We start from the raw sequence: 17,153 nt of genomic DNA on the forward strand, positions 1-17,153 counted from the left end.
CCATGTGTATAGTTGCCGTTTATGTTGGTGAAAGAAGTTATTTGCAGTAAAGAAGTCGTTGGTCTTGCAAAATTCTATCATTCAATCTCCGGCATCGTTTCTGTCACCAAGGCCATATTTTGCAACTGCTGATCCTTCTTCTTTGTTTCTAACTTTCACATTCCAATTGCCAGTGATTATCAATGCGTCTTGATTGCATGTTCGATCAATTTCAGACTGCAGCAGCTGATAAAAATCTTCTATGTCTTCATCTTTGGCCCTAGTGGTTGGTGCGTAAATTTGAATAACAGTTGTAATAACTGGTTTTCCTTGTAGGCGTATGGATATTATCCTATCACTGGCAGCGTTGTACTTCAGTATAGATCTTGAAATGTTCTTTTTGACAATGAGTGCAACACCATTCTTCTTCGAGTTGTCATTCCCAGCATAGTAGACTATATGATTGTCTGATTCAAAATTGCCAATACCAGTGCATTTCAGCTCACTAATGCCTAGGATGTCGATATTTATGCGTCCCATATCATTTTTGACGATTTCCAATTTTCCTAGGTTCATAATTCATGCCTTCCAGGTTCCGATTATTAATGGATGTTTGCAGCTGTTTCTTCTCATTTTGAGTTGTGCCACATCAGCAGATGAAGGTCCTGAAAGCTTTACTCCATCCACATCATTAAGGTCGACTCTACTTTGAGGAGGCAGCTCTTCCCTGGTCATCTTTTGAGTGTCTTCCAACCTGGGGGGCTCATCTTCCAGCACTATATCAGACAGTGTTCCAGTGGTATTCATAAGGTTTTACTGGCTAATGCTTTTCAGAAGTAGACTGCTGGGTCCTTCTTCCTAGCCTGTCTAAGTCTGGAAGCTCAGCTGAAACCTGTCCTCCATGGGTGACCCTGCTGGTGTCTGAATACCAGTGGCATAGCTTCCAGCATCACAGCAACATGCCAGCCCCCACAATACGACAATTCTCAAGGGAAATGCTTTCAGTCTTTTTCCATTGAGAATATGTTGGCTGTTGGTTTTGTATATATTCCTTTAATTATGTTGAGGAATTTTTTTTTTAATTCCTATTTTGCTGGGAGCTTTTATTGGGAAAGGGCATTGGATATTATCAAATGCCTTTTCTGCATCAATTGAGATGACCATGTAATTCTTTTCCTTTGTTTTATTTATGCGGTTCCTGTTAAATTTTGAAGAAACACATTTAACATGATGATGAATCTGCTCACTTTGCTGAGATTTCAATTTACAATTTATCATTTACTAGTTACAAGAAATATTTAGAGTACTCATTTTTCTGGTTTGAGATTTAACATACTGATAAAATAAAGATTATCCTTTAGGTACTGTCAGATTTTGGCTTTAAACTTTCAACAGACTTTTGACTGTCTCAGTTTCAACTTCTAATCCAGTTTGAACTTCAAGCCATTTTTTTGAACAGAGTCAGGCTACTTAGATTACCCACTTCAAATGGAGGAGTGAGTGAATAGATGATGTACTTTAAGATACTAGGTAAAATATTAATAAAAACTAGTTTTTCACTGCACAACTAAGGTCATAGGAAAGGAAGGCAATTTCTCAGAATTTAGAAATTACAAGAGTATATGAACTCAGTGGTGTAGATATGTATTGGAGTTGTTTCCAGTAGGGGTTTCCTGCTGATCTTTGGTGATTTAGGGCCTTAAGGTGTTATAGGTCCATATATGAAGGAATAGAGGCAAAGTTTAGGACCTTAGGAGGAAGAAACATTCACTGGAGAAGCAGCATGTAAAAACTGGGTCACCCACATCCTTAGTGGGTGACCTGGGAAAGAATTCTGTCCTTCACTGGTAGTTATTTGGGTTATATGCTGGTTTTGGCTTTGAATAGAGCAGAAAATAAATGGAAAAATGTAAAGGAGATTTAAAAAATGGCAAGCTGTGTTCCAGTAGAACTTTATTTAAAATCAAATGGCAGGCTGTAGTTTGCCAAACCCTGGCTTAAATGAACGAATTAATGAATAAAATTACTAAACACACAAGGAAACAAACAATCATGAGTGAAAACAATTGAAATCCAACTACCAAATCCTATCCCAAAGAAATGTATATATTGGAATTTTCAAATATTTATTGTGAAAAAATATGTAATATGTTTAAAGAAATGCAAGAATAAATTGCAAGTATGTTAAGGAATAACAGACTCTCAGAATATATTAGATAGGTTTGAAAAAAAGAATATAGGATAGCTTCTAGAAAAGAAGATGTAATAATTGGAATTAGAAAGAGGACAGGTAAAAACAGATTAGATACAGCTGAAGAGAAAATTACCTACCTGGAAGGCAGATGAAAGGAAAATACCGAGAATGTAATGCATAGAGAGGAGAATTGGAGAAAACAAGCAAGCAAGCAAGTAAGGAAGCAAACAAAGAAACAAAAAGCTTAAGAGACATGGAGGATAGCATGACAAGATTCAACATAGGTCCAATCAGAGTTCTAGATGGAGATAGTATAGAAGATTTGACAGAGGCAATATATATATAATAGCTGAGAATTTTCCAGAGTTGTTGAAAGACACTCATCCCCAGATTCAGGGATCCCCTCTAATCCCAAATTGAATAAATATGAATAATCTTGACATCGGATCACAAAGACTAAGAGAAGATTGTAAAAGCAGCCAGAGAGAAAAGGTAGGTGGTTGTCAAATGAATTAGAAATAGTTTGACAACTGGCTTCTTCACAGCTTCTTTACAGTTTTAAAGTGCTGAGAAGAAATACATGTGGACTTAGAATTCTGTATCCAGCAAAACTATCCTCCAAACTGAGAATGAAATAAAGATATTTTCTAGGCAAACAAAAGCTGAGTGAAGTTTACTCTCAATAGATTCTCCCTAAAGAAATGGCTTATGGTGGCAAAACTGCAAACTCTGACTGTCCTCTCATTACTGCCTTTCCTCTGCAACTCACTGTGACTGTGTCTGTTTTCTTTTCATAAGGTCATCGGTCTTATTGGATTAGGGCCTGCCTTAGTCCATATGACCTCATGTTAACTAATTACATCTGCAAAGTCCCTATTTCCAAATAACTTCACATTCACAGGTACAGGGGGTTAGGATTTTAACATGTATTTTTAGAGGACACAATTCAACTCATAACAATATACTTCAGGTAGAATTGGCCCAGGGATAGACACACAGGCTATTGAAACTGAATCTAGAGCTCAGAAACAGATTTATACATACATGTTGTTGTTAGGTGCCATCGAGATGGTTTTGAATCAGTGACCCTATCTACAGTAGAACAAACCACAGCCTGGTCCTGCGCTATCCTCTCAATCGTTACGTTTTAGCCTATTGTTTCAACCACTGTGTTGGTCTGTCTCCTTGACGGTCTTGCTCTCTTTTGCTGAGCCTCTACCAAGCATGATGTCCTTCTACGGGGAATGGTCCTACCTGATAACATGTCCAAACTATGTGAGATGAAGTCTCATCATCCTTGCTTCTAAGGAGCATTCTGGCTGTACTTCTTCCAAGAAAGATTTATTTGTTCTTTTGGCAGTCCATGGTATATTCAATATTCTTTGCAAACACCATAATTCAAAGGCATTGATTATTTATTGGTCTTCCTTATTCATTGTCCAGCTTTCACATGCATATGACACGATTGAAAGCACCATGACTTGGAGAAGGCCTACCTTAGTCCTTAAAGTGACATCTTTGCTCTTTTGCAGCAGATTTAACAAAGCAATGCATCCTTTGATCTCTTGACTGCTGCTTCCCTGGGTATTGATTGTGGATTCAAATAAAACGAAAGCCTTGACAACTTCAACCTTTTCTCTGTTTGTCATTATGTTGCTTATGGTCCCGTTGTGAGAATCTTTTTTGTTTTCTTAATGTTGAGGTGTAATCCATACTGAAGGCTGTGGTCTTTGGTCTTCATCAGTAAGTGCTTCAAGTTCTCTTTGCTTTCAACAAGCAAGGTTGTGTCATCTGCATAACACAGGTTGTTAATGAGTTTTCTGCCAATTCTGATGCCCTGGTCTTTTTCATATGATTATTGGATTCTTGGATTATTTGCTCAGCATACAGATTAAATAAGTATGGTGAAAGGATATAACTTTTATGCGTACCTTTCCTGGTTTGAACCATGCAATATCCCCTTGTTCTTTTCCAACGACTGCCTCTTGGTCTATGTACAGGTTCCTCAGGAGCACAATTAAGTGTTCTGAAATTTCCATTCTTTGCAATGTTATCCATAATTTGTCCTGATCCACACTATCAAATGCTTTTGCATAGTCAATAAAACAGAGGTAAACGTCTTTCTGGTGTTCTTTGCTTTCACCCAGGAGCCACCTAACATCAGCAGTGCTATCCCTCATTCTACATCCTCTTCTGAATCCAGCTTGAATTTCTGGTAGTTCCCTGTTGATGTGCCGCCTTTGAATGATCTTCAGAATTTTACTTGTGTGTGATATTAAAGATATTGTTCAATAATTTCCTCATTCTTTTGGATCACCTTTCTTGGGAGTGGACACAAATATGGATCTCTTCCAGTCAGTTGGCCAGGTAGTTATCTTCCAGATTTCTTGGCTAGACAAGTGAGCACTTCCAATGCTGCATCCATTTGTTGAAACATCTCAATTGGTATTCCGTCAATTTCTGGAGCCTTTTTTTTTTTTTTTCCCCCTGCCAATGCCTCTATTGCAGCTTGAGCTTCTTCCTTTAGTACCTTTGGTTCTTGATCATATGCTACCTCCTGAAGTGATTGAACGTTGACCAACTCTTTTTGGTACAGTGATTCTGTGTATTCTTTCCGTCTTCTTTTGATGCTTCCTGTGTGGGTCAATATTTTCCCTGTAGAAGCCTTCAATATTGCAGTTTGAGGCTTGAATTTTTTCCTCTGTTTTTTCAGCTTGAGAAATGCTGAGTATATTCTTCCCTTTTGGTTTTCTAACTCCAAGTCTTTGCATATTTCACTATGATACTTTGTCTTCTCAAGCCACCCTTTGAAATCTTTTGTTCGGTGCTTTTACTTCATTATTTGTTCCTTTTGCTTTAGCTACTCAACGTTCAAGAGCAAGTTTCACAGTCTCTTTTGACTTCTATTTTGGTCTTTTCTTTCTTTCCTGTCTTTTTAATGACCTCTTGCTTTCTTCATGTATGATGCCCTTGATGTCATTCCTCAACTTGTCTGGCTTTAGGTCATTAGTGTCAAATCTGTTCTTGAGATGGTCTCTAAATTCAGGTGTGATATACTCAGGGTTGTACTTTGGCTCTCATGGACTTGTTCTAATTTTCTTCAGTTTCAGCTTGAACTTGCATACCAGCAATTGATGGTCTGTTCTGCAGTCAACCCCTGGCCTTGTTCTAAGTGATGATATTGAGCTTTTCCATCATCTCTTCCCACAAATGTAGTTGACATGATTCTTGTGTATTCCATCTGGTGAGGTCCACGTGCGTAGTCGCCGTTCATGTTGTTGAATAAAGGTATTTGCAGTGAAGATGTTGGTGGTCTTGCAAAATTCTGTCATGTGATCTCCAGTATTGTTTCTATCACCAAGGCCATATTTTCCAACTACTGATCCTTCTTCTTTCTTCCAGCTTCCACATTTCAATCACCAGTAATTATCAATGCATCTTGATTGCATGTTTGATCAATTTCAGACTGCAGAAGTTGGTAAAAATCTCCAATTTCTTCATTTTTGGTTTTAGCATTTGGTGTGTAAATGTGAATAATATTCGTATCAACTAGTCTTCTTTGTAGGCATATGGATATTATCCTATCACTGACAGCATTGTACTTCAGGATAGATCTTGAAATGTTCTTTTTGATGATGAATGCAATGCCATTCCTCTTCAATTTGTTATTCCCGGTATAGTAGAACACGCGATCTTCTAATTCAAAATGACCAGTAGTCATCCACTTCAGCTCACTAATGCCTAGGATATTGATGTCTATGCATTCCATTTCATTTTTGACAATTTCCAATATTCTTAGATTCATACTTCGTGCAGTCCATGTCCCTATTATTAATGGATGTTTGCAGCTCTTTCATCTTATTTTGAGTTGTGCCGTATCAGCAAATGAAGGTCCAGAAAGCTTTACTCCATCCACGTCATTAAGGTTGACACTACTTTGAGGAGGCAGCTCTTCCCTAGTTGTATTTTGAGTGCCTTCCAGTTTGAGGGATTCATCTTCCGCCACTATGTCCGATGGTGTTCCGCTGCTATTCATAAGGTTCTTATACTGGCTAAAGAAAAAAAAAGATTTTTTTTTCCTTGAGGCATAGGTTACCATATCCTTCTTTCAATTTTGTCTTTGTCTGGAAGCTCCACTGAAACTTGTCGTTTGTGGGTGACCCTTCTGGTATTTAAATACTGGTGACATAGCTTCTAGCATCACAGCAACACTCAAGTCACCACAGTATGACAGACTGACAGATGAGAGATAAATACATATATTGAAACTTGATTTATGACAGAGTTGGCATTGCAGATTATTGATGCTGAACAATTTATTATCCATATCAAAAGAAAAAGAAAATGAATCCTCACACCATATATAGACATTAGTTCCAGATGGTTTAAGGACTTAAATGTGAAATATAAAACTATGAAGGTTTTAGAAGAAAATGTAAGAGAATATCTTTATGACCATATGGTAGGGAAGGTTTTCTAAAACAGGATCCAAAAGGATGAACTGTAAAGGAAATGATTGATTAATTTTTGTTATTCAAAAGACAAAGGCTCCAGGAGGGACTTAAGATGATAAATTTAATCAACTGCCTAATAAATTTCATTAATATATTTGATACTGACTAGGAGCCCTGCTTGGGCAGTGGTAAAAGTGCTCACCTAGTAACCAAGTGGCTGCTGGCTCAAACTCACCAGCCCCTGCTTGGGAGAAAGGTTTGGCAGTCTGCCTCTGTAAATATTTACAACCTTGGAAACCATATGGGACAGTCCTACTTTGTCCTATAGCATTACTATGAGTTGGAATCATTTGGTGTATTTGATATTGACAGATTATTTATACAGCTAGAAGAGAGTTTAGGACCAAAGTGCTAACAAATACATATAAAATAAAGGTAACATGTACACACACATGTTCGAGAGCACAGACCCCCCCAAATACAATTATTAAATTCAGGGAGACTATTTTTTTTTTTTTAAGGAAAAATAATCCTGTAACATGCTATATTCTTCAGCTATTCTTAACATTCACATGATTAGCAATTTAATAAAAATTATGGTAAAATTATATTGGGAGGATGAGTGCATGAGAAGTGTGCTTGTTTTGTGAAAGAGGCATACATCCTATAATCTTTTATGGGATAATGACAAGAAGTGTCAAAGTAATCATGCTATTTAGAGGCATAGAGGTCAAAGAATTAGTTGAACAACGTAGAATCCTGGACCAGAAAATGACATTAATATAAGACAGTAGAAGGAAAGCTGCCAAAATTTGAATTAGGTGTGTAGATTATTAATAGTATTGTATGAATGTTAATTTACTGGTTTTGATAATGTCATGTAAGATGTTAACATTAGGGAAAGCTGGATAAAGGGTATATGAGCGCTCTACTATTTTTGCAAATTTCTGTAAGTCTAAAATAAATTCAGAATAAAAAGCTAAGGAAGTCATTTGAGGAGTTGAGAGTGGTTGACTCTGGGGAGTAGGAAATGGGAGAGTGTTGGAGATTATTGACTTTTAGTAACAATTTTATAGTACAACTTGACTTTTTAATCTATTTGCGTATATAATTGATGAAAATAGTAAAAAATAGTGTAGAACATGATAGAAAAAAGTTAGTCCATTGAAAATTTAAGTTGGATGCCTTGGAAAGATTTGACAAGGTTGATGGGAAGAAAAATATTTCTGTCAAATTTGTATGGGGGATAACTGTAAACGTTTGGGAATAAATAATTTAAAAAATCTATCAGGATTCTTCATTCACATTGCATTACATGTTCTTTAAGTTTTTTCTTGTTTTAGAAGAGACTGAAACTGAAAATTGCGAAGTATATTGAAAAGAAAAACAAATCCATTACTGATTCTGACTCGTAGTGGTTGTAGGGGACAGAGCAGAAATGCCCCATAGGAATTCCAAGGCTGTAAATCTTTATGGAAGCCGACTGTCTTATCTTTCTCCAGTGCAGCAGCTGTTGGGTTTGAATCTCCCACCTTTTGGTTAATAGCTGAGCACTTAACCACTTTGCCACCAGGGCTCCTTAGAGAAAGCATATACCAAAACCCAAACCCATTGCCATCAATTCGATTCTGACTCATAGCCACCCTGTAGAACAGAGTAGAACTGCCCCAAAGTGTTTCCAAGGAGTGCCTGGTGGATTCAAACTGCTGACCTGTTGGTTGGCAGCAGAACACTTAATCACTGCGCCATCAGGGCTCCAGATAAAGCATATAAAAAACCAAAAAACCAAACCTGTTGCTGTCGAGTTGATTCTGACTCATAGCAACGCTACAGGACAGAGTGGAACTGACCCGTAGGGTTTTCAAGGAGTGGCTGGTGGATTTGAACTGCCAGCCTTTTAGTTAGCAGCCAAGCTCTTTAACCTCTGTGCCACCACAGCTCTGATGAAGCATATAAAAACCAAAAACCCACTGCTGTTGACTTGATTCCTACTCATATAGGCAGGCTTATTGAGCATATTTGTTACTGAATTCCATCTACTGGCTGCCTACTCAGTGAAAGGCTGCGTATGGCCCTTTGTTAAGAGATTAGTAAATGAGTTGACAAGGACATGTTTTAGGCTAAAATAAAATGTTTAAGTGGATATATACTTTTTAATGATTTTCCTCATTAGCTTCTGAAACCAGCCAGCTCAATACTGGTCCAAACTGCACAAATGAAGACACCTTCCACGAGAAGTGTAGGACAGGGCAGCAGGAGTGACTGGGGTGTGCTGCACAGATGGTTTGACGGCAGAAACCCTTTCATGGTAAAAATTTGTCGATCACTTGAGTATGAGCAGTAGATTGCTTTTCTCTTGATGTTAATGCTGTTTTTTATCTCCGATGACAAAACAGAGTTTTTCCACCTTTTGGGTTTTCATACTTTTCACTCTTCAAGATAAACGAAAAAGAAAAGCAAAATAATGCTCCAGTTAAACAGACTGATTCTCTTCTTTTGCTGATGAGATGTTTGTGTGTGTTTGTATATGTGTATATATGTGTACACATACATGTATGCACGTGTATAGTATACACATACATATACATGTTAAATAAGCATTGATTTGTAATTTATACCAATGATGCAGGCCTTCTGCGTTTGTTTGCCAGCCGTGCCCTCCCCTCGCAAGGTATTTTTATAAGCATACTATGCTCATTTTTTTCCCCCTCAATATGTGGAAGAGGACTGGCATGGTGGCACTTTTGAGGGTGTATATGTGTGTGTATATGTATATATACACATATATGTTTATATATGTGAGTAAAATTGGAAGTGTCTGAAATATTAAAAGGCCATCACTAGACAAAATTACTTATTGAGGCTGTTTTTTAGAAACATATTTCTAAATTTGAAGTTGAATGTTTTTTTAATAAAGCTATATCCCAACTATTTTTAGCTTTTTTATTTATTAAGAATCTTCTAGTATACTTGGTATAATGTTTAAACTATTGCAAATGGAAATGGATTACTTGAAAGTTAAAGAGCAGCAATATTAGCAGCCTATTTGTATTTTTAATTTGACATTTTGATAAGAAAACAAGTCAGTTCGTTGATGTATAATGACTTAACACTTCTAAAAGTTTTTTTTTTCCTGATTCCAGACAACCTAATGAAACCTCTTTTGAATTATGGTATCGCTTGGTGAGCATATCTTTTTTTACTTTAAGTTACTTTTCAGAATAATATTGATTAACTCATATATATTAGTTGTGTTTTTGGATTACTGTTACAGTATGTCTATGGGCTTCCTGGTTGAAGAAACTGCACCAGTTGTTTGGAGAGGCCTTATGGTAATGTCAGCCATTGAGAAACTCTTGAGGCAGGTAAGAAAATTGCCTTAAATATCATGTTATTGTTGACAAAGCTATGGTTATGCATTTGCTGATTGGAGAACTGCTTTAAAAATTTGCAGTCAGATTTGACATGTTTTGCAAAGGAATCCAGCTGAAATTGGATGTTGTTTTCAGATGAGGAGGTAAAGAAATGAAACATGTCTTAAACTCTGAAGCTCTTCTTTTTTGACCATGACATCTTGTCTTTCTATCACTATTGCTGCTTTGATCTCTGGTCCCAGACTGTTCTCCTAGCCATTTAAGTCTCTTGGCTACATTTCCCCTTCTTTCTTGCCGAGATCTACATTTGGTTATTTCAGTTATGCTCCCCAAAACACTCCATCTTCCCCAATTCCTGTGTGACCTTGACCTTTATTTGTCTGGAGCAATCCAGCCTTCTCTTTTCTGTACGACTAAATCCACTGGGGACTATAGAATGGTTGTGTTAATTGCCTGCATTTATAAAGTTTTGGTTTCTGAATTCAGCCAGGCTTTCAGCATTTCAGAAATTTGATTTTATTCTTTGTTCTTTGCAACATTTATCAAAGGCTCAGCTTAAAAATATGTTTAGGGAATTTGGTAGTCTGGCAGGGGACCCTGTTGGAGATTTGACAAAAACGAGCTCTCTGATACACAAATCACGTAAAAGTCACGGTTTACTATGATGCGTGCTAAGGATACATCTTCAGCAAGCATACTAGGAAATATCAGGATGAAAGATGAGGTAAAAAAATGGATCCATATTTTATTGGAATACGTAGAGGATACCTCGAGTAGTGAGTGGACTGCATATTTACCTTACAGGCTTTTTCGTAAAGTCAGTTTTTTTTTGTCTGTACATTTTAATAGGAACTGAAAAGCTGATATTTTAGGACTATACTTTGAACAGTAAAGTAGCTGGGCAGAAGCTTTGTACAGCAGTGGATTGTAGGGGATACCTGATTCAGTGACTGATTTAAAAAAAAAATTGAGTATAGCATATATACAGAAGCATGTACATACCAGTGTTCAGGTAGATGAATTATACCAAACTATAACAGCTATGTAATCATCATTTAGGTCAAGAAAATAGAAAAATACCAGTGTTCCAGAAGCTCCTTTCATGTCTTCTCCCAGTAACTATTTTTAGGGGAGAAGGTAAATACTTGTGGTCAGTCTGCCATCTTGAACTGAAAGTTTGGTTGAATTTTTTTACCCTGACAATATCTTGTTGAGTTAAAATTGCACATCCAATGGGATGTACAGATTTTAAGTATACAATTCAAAGAGTATATGTGCATGTGTGTACACTCAATTAAGATAGAGAACATTTCTATCCCTCTGGAAAGTTCCCTTAGGCTCCTGTCTTTTCAACACCTCGTCCCCCATAGATACCCACTATCGTGATTTCTGTTACCAAAAATTAGTTTTGCATGTTCTTTGAATGGAATCATATAGAATATTATAGTTGGCCTCTTTCACTTAAACCCCAAAAATCCATTGCCATCGAGTTAATTCTGACTCATAGTGACCCCATAGGGCAGAGTAGAACTGTCCCATAGGGTTTCCAGGGAGCGGCTGGTGGATTTGAACTGCTGACCTTTTGGTTCACAGCCAAGCTCTTAACCACTGTGCCTAATACTTTTGAAACTCGTCCATGTTGTTGCATCTATAAATAAGGGGGTCCTTTTTATTGCTGAATAATATTACATTTTATGAAAAAAAAAAAAGTTTATTCTTAAGTTGATGGACATTTGGATTGTCTGCAGTTTTTGGATATTATGAATAATGCTGCTATAAATACTATTTCTTCAGGGTATAGAAACAGTTGTATAGGGAGTCTCTTGGTTTTGCTTTGTCAACATCTAGTAGTTTATCCACATAATTCCACTTAATCGCCCTGTAGCCTCATCTGCTAGGAGAAAGTAAAGAGATTGATGAATGAATGTGGTGTATGTTCATGAATAAACTCTGTGGCGATGCATTGTGAGAAGATTCGCCAGATCATAAAATTAGAAGTTAATCTTTAGGATCAATTAGGAAAACAGCCAGATAAATTCTAGAATGTCATTCTGAGTACTGGATTTACCAGAATGTATTTTCTTTTAGTCTCCTGATGTTTGAAACATGCTCCTTTTACTTTTCATGTTGCCTTTAATTAATTAAAGGCATAAACACCTAGTATATTTCATTTGATGAATAGTAATAATTTTTCATTTTTCTGCTGTTTTTTAAGATTTCTCAGTAGTTATTTTTTTCCTACGCCCAGGTTCTCCTCAGTATAGATATGGTTAGTGTGGCTCAAATGAGGAAGTCTTTTCTTGGAGTCTTTGAGTTTGGAAATGTGAGATATTGGAAAAAATAATTTTAGTTATTGGAAAAAGGGCTACAGAAAGGCAAACTTCAAAGGCTATCCTGATGTCAGCGCCTGCTGTGGTCACAGCGTAAACCCTAGAGAGCAGGGATTTTTGGCAGCAGTTTTAGTGCTTTTAGTTTAATCTCCAGTATCCCCAAATGTGAAGCAGATGCCAGTTTTCTTCTCTAGGGTTCTGATAATGGCATATAATGAGTTGGTTGTTTCCTAGCAACTAAGGAAGCAGTTTCACTCTAGCTGATCCTGCAATGGGAATGAACATTTTCCCTTGATAGTTGGTATTAGTGATTTCCCTGACAATGGAATTTCACTTTTGAATAAGGAATGTTCTCAGCCCTTGGTTTTCTAAAGAATTTTGCTTTTGAGTGTGGTCTAAGCTCTTCTTAATCCTGTATAAAATGAGATTTTTTTTTTTTGAGGCCCTCTAACCACCTCTCACGGGAAGAACCAAAGGAGTTTGACACATAGTTTCTCAAATGACAAATAATTATACAAGAAGCTATAATAGGTGTATTTTTTCCCCATGTTTAACAGCATAATTAACAATCAAATTCTTTTCTGTATTTAATTTTCATGACAAGAGAGGTCTATTAGGTGTTGGCCAGTGTGCTGTGGAAATAAATATATACAAAGTTTCAATACCAGGATCATTCCAATATCAAGTCAATATGACAAAAACATATTGTCCAATCTATCACTCATTTGATCAAAAACAATATTTTGTATAACAAATTATTATTATACCAAAAGGTTTTAAACAGGCTCTTGTTAAAGTGAACTATTAGACAATTCAGTGTTTAACTTTAAATATTAGTAGGGCAATGTATCTGCTCTTAACTGAGTCATATCTGAATTGTTATCATTTGTTTGCAGTAATAGATCTGGAGGTCTTCTGACTTTTGAGTTATATGGAGGCATGAGAAAACTATTTTGAGTGACCTTCTTTTTAGTCATTCGTAGTTTTAACAGTTTTTAAGGAAGTTATCCATTTTTCTTCCTTTGACATATGTAATAATATAAATTACGTTCCTCACTGAGATTTATAGTATGATATATTAAATTTTGGAAACCCTAGTAGTGTAGTGGTTAAGTGCTATAGCTGCTAACCAAAAGGTCGGCAGTTCGAATCCGCCGGACGCTCCTTGGAAACTCTATGGGCAGTTCTACTTCGTCCTATAGGGTCGCTATGAGTCGGAATCCACTCGACAGCAGTGGGTTTGATTTTTTTTTTTTTTTGGTATATTAAATTTTAGAGGCAGCCAGACACTTAGGCAAAGACATAAAACATAAATGATATTCTTAAGATAATTAAGATAAAAAAAAAAGATAATTAAGATAAAAAAAACCATGTCTAAATATACCAAAGAAGTTTATTACATGGCATAGAAAACATTCACAGACTTATGCATTAACTGTAGGTGAAGCTATTGAATGTCTTTATTGTCAGTGTTGGACATCTGACCTTCTTATTCATTCCCCTTTATGATTTTTGCATCATCAGGTACTTTGGCAGGCTCATATTTAAAAAATAGTTTATAAGCCTCCATGAAACATTAAAGAATGAAGAACACTAAACAATTTTGATTCAAGTGAACAGGGTAATAGGCTTTCAGCACCTAAGACTTAAAATTTTTTCTTAAAAAAACTGTTAACCATGAAGCAGAGTTTTAATATAATAAAAATTATTTCTTTTAGATTTTTTGAGAACTTAATCTGAGGCTAAAGACTCTACTGTGTTAAGCCTGTTTTTGAATTCTCCTTTTTCTTTTAAAACTGTAGATTAGTGAACAAAGAAATAGAAGTACAATATAACTAAAGCGTAGTTCTTTGAAATGTTTTTATGAGGCAGTGTTATCTAGCTCAGATTTAGTAATCTAGTAGTGGTTCCTTTTGACTACCATGCATTTATTTGTTCATTTAACAGATATTATTGCTGTATGTTTAAAATGTCGTTGGACTTTTTGTCATCTTCAGTAGCACATGTTTATTGCTTGCTTACTATTTTAGGGCATTGGTTAGATGTTGAGGACACAAGGTTGTATATGACATAGTTCCAGACTTCAAAATTGTAAAATAAAGCTGTTAGTTACAGACCTGCTTTTGACTTATAGTCATAAGTTAAGATATGCTAGAAATTATGATGACTTTCAAGCACTGTCATACAATGTTTTATTTATGACACTCAAAGTTGGAACATAGAGAACAGGGTTGAGTATTATATAGTATCGACCATTCAGGTTGGTAGGGATGTTACAGGATATCAGATTTCATGGACTAATGTGGGTTCCATGTCATAGAAAAATCTCTGGGGTCAGTATTGAAAGAGAACAAGTAATCAGAAGGCTTTAGAAACCATCTATGAAACCAATCATTTTCTTCCTACTTAAAATGCTTCTCTTTTTCTAATAATTATTAAAGATGACTTAGATGCCAGTATTGGACATCTGACCTCACTGTGATGAGTGAATACTTATGTATGCAGCTTTATTATTACATAATTTTTTTTTTTTTTTACATGTTCCTATTGTACTAAAAAAAAAAAAAATTTTTTTTTTTTTTACTGTTCTGTATGGGGCCCTGGTGGCACAGTGGTTAAGCGTTTGGCTGCTAAACTTTTGGTGATGATTAATTTTATCAAGAAAGTAAGGGAACTATAACAAAGTAACAAAATTGTAAAAAAATAAGTAGAGTTATTGTTCTCTATTGTTAACTACTCTGTGTAGTTTTGGGTTGGAGCAATTGTAAGACTGTAAACCTGAATCTCTCGGAGTTTATTTTTTAACCTGACTTCTGGAGGAAGGCCTTCTGCTGCAAGCCTCTGTTTTTATACAGCTTAGCTAGATTATCTTCTGCTCTGCATCAGTTGTTGACCTTCTTGGATCTGCCCTACCCCTGGCACCTTTGGAAGATGAAAGCACTATACCATTCTTAGCCCTGAATTCCTTGAATTCCTCCCTTAGGTTTTAGGCCTTGTAGTCATACACCTTGCTCTGCCCTGGATGATTTCATGGCAGGAACTAACATGTCATCTCCCTTCTTCTTCCATTTGGCACATCACTAGCCATTTCTTCAGACTGGCTTTCCCCTTTGGCAAGGTGAGACGTCTTTGCCTGTCTAGTTATATGGACTTCTTCCCTGGAACTTTTCAATGTGTTTAGATTTCTCATCTGATCTTCCCCTTTTGTTCTGGTTCAAAGCCTTTGTTTACTTTGGATGAATCTTGCTGCCTGTGTGAAAAATATACTCTCAGCCCATTCATAGGTTAACCTGAACTCTAGAAATGATTAAATCTCTGGCCTCAGCTTACCAGTTTTACTTCTCTGTCATTGACTCAAATGCTTCCTAAGGAGAGACTTGAGTCCTTGCCTTGATTTTGTCCCTTCTTATTAATTTTTTATTCTCAGCAAGAGAACACAGAGGATCAGAATTCTTACTTTCAGAATGTAAATTTGGGGGTACAATTTACTATTCAATCTAAACACAGAATGTAACAGGTATCTTTTGTGATTTTTCTGACATCCAAATAAAGAAATGAGGAAAACAAGGGAAAGACAGAGCATCTGGTTTAACTCCAAGCCTGAATCTGAAAAGAGAGCAAGAAAGGAAGTAACAAGAGTGAGAGCAAGGACAGAAAGTTACCGGGAAATTGAAGCCATCATTTATCATCATTGTCGATAAAACAAAGCTGCTTAGATTTCTTTTGTGTCTTACAACATAGAGAAACTTTTCCTATTTCCTTCTTTGTGAATCTTCAGGAAAAGTAATAATACAGAGGTCCTGGAACAGTTAAAGGAGTTAATGTTAAAGGAGGGCTCTAACTGTAGCTCTGGTAGAAGTGGGAAGCATGCTGAAAGCTGACTTGTTCACAAAAGAACTGATAAATGCTACTGTCTCATTCAGTTGAAAGCCAGCTATCAAAATTAGTGCAAAAGGAAGTGCTAATAGCAAAATGTGCCGATCCACTGAAATATATTGATTAAAGGGGGATACAATGATGTCAGACACAATTCATCAGTAGCAAAAATCGGTGGGCCTAACATAATTTGCCTTTGGAAAGTGGCTAATTGACAAACCCTTACAATATCCCGTTTCTATTTTGAACACTTCCAGAAGAGTTCCGAGCATTTTGACTCTTTTCTGTTGTTGATACAGAGATTGAGGAATAAAAGTCTACAGTGATTTGAACTGAGTGTAAGATGAGGATAATTGTAAAAGGTAGGACCTTGTCTTCTGCAATGTTAATTAAAGGGCCTAATAAAGGTCATATATGATTACTTGCTGGGCTCTCAGGAGAACTTCTTAGAGCTGTGGCCATTATTGAATGGATAAGGGTTTTCATAACTCCATAAGGGCAGGTGAGGGAGGGTGATTATGGGGTCAGAATCAAATGTTGGAAGCCTGCCGGTGAGTCAGAATCCAAGGAGATTTGAATAGATCCGATGCAGGCTATCAGGAGAGTTATGACTATCTTTGGAAATTTCATGGGATTGTACACCTTTTTTATACTTTCAGCAGATACTATATTTTATTGATTTTATGATACATATTTTCACAGGGCTTTGAACTGGTTGTAAATGGTTCAGTCATGGCTGACAGAAACAAGGGCAATGCCGGCATTGCACAGCAACTGAATTTCTTGTCAGCTCTTGACTGGAATAGGAAACGGGCAGCAGGCAGTGGTGACCCACTGAAAGATGGTGGCCTACTGCACCTCTTTGAATGTGTGTTGCTCTCCACAGCCCTGCCAATAATCAAATCTCCCACTTCAAGCTCCTGAAAGTTTTCTGATGGAGGAGATT

General features: G+C 36.6%; 1 protein-coding gene across 7 annotated transcripts in view; it reads left to right on the forward strand.

The window, feature by feature from the left end:
- The window catches only part of NUBPL (NUBP iron-sulfur cluster assembly factor, mitochondrial), a 250,736-nt gene that overhangs the window by 106,893 nt on the left and 126,690 nt on the right, over positions 1–17,153 (forward strand). For 5 of the 7 annotated variants that reach the window (XR_007518860.1, XM_049897604.1, XM_049897605.1 and 2 more), the window contains 2 exons: positions 9,771–9,810; positions 9,902–9,992. The exons of 1 other annotated variant lie outside the window; for it this stretch is intronic. Coding sequence is in view for 5 of the 6 variants with exons in the window: in XM_049897604.1 (XP_049753561.1) it covers positions 9,771–9,810; positions 9,902–9,992 (131 nt within the window). In the remaining variant the exon portion in view is untranslated. Of the gene's footprint in view, positions 1–8,866; positions 8,936–9,770; positions 9,811–9,901; positions 9,993–17,153 lie in introns of those variants that run through there. One more of the 7 variants, XM_049897608.1, reaches the window with a different exon arrangement.

Source organism: Elephas maximus, chromosome 10 (assembly GCF_024166365.1).
Source record: "Elephas maximus indicus isolate mEleMax1 chromosome 10, mEleMax1 primary haplotype, whole genome shotgun sequence".
NCBI classification, from domain to species: Eukaryota; Metazoa; Chordata; class Mammalia; order Proboscidea; family Elephantidae; genus Elephas; species Elephas maximus.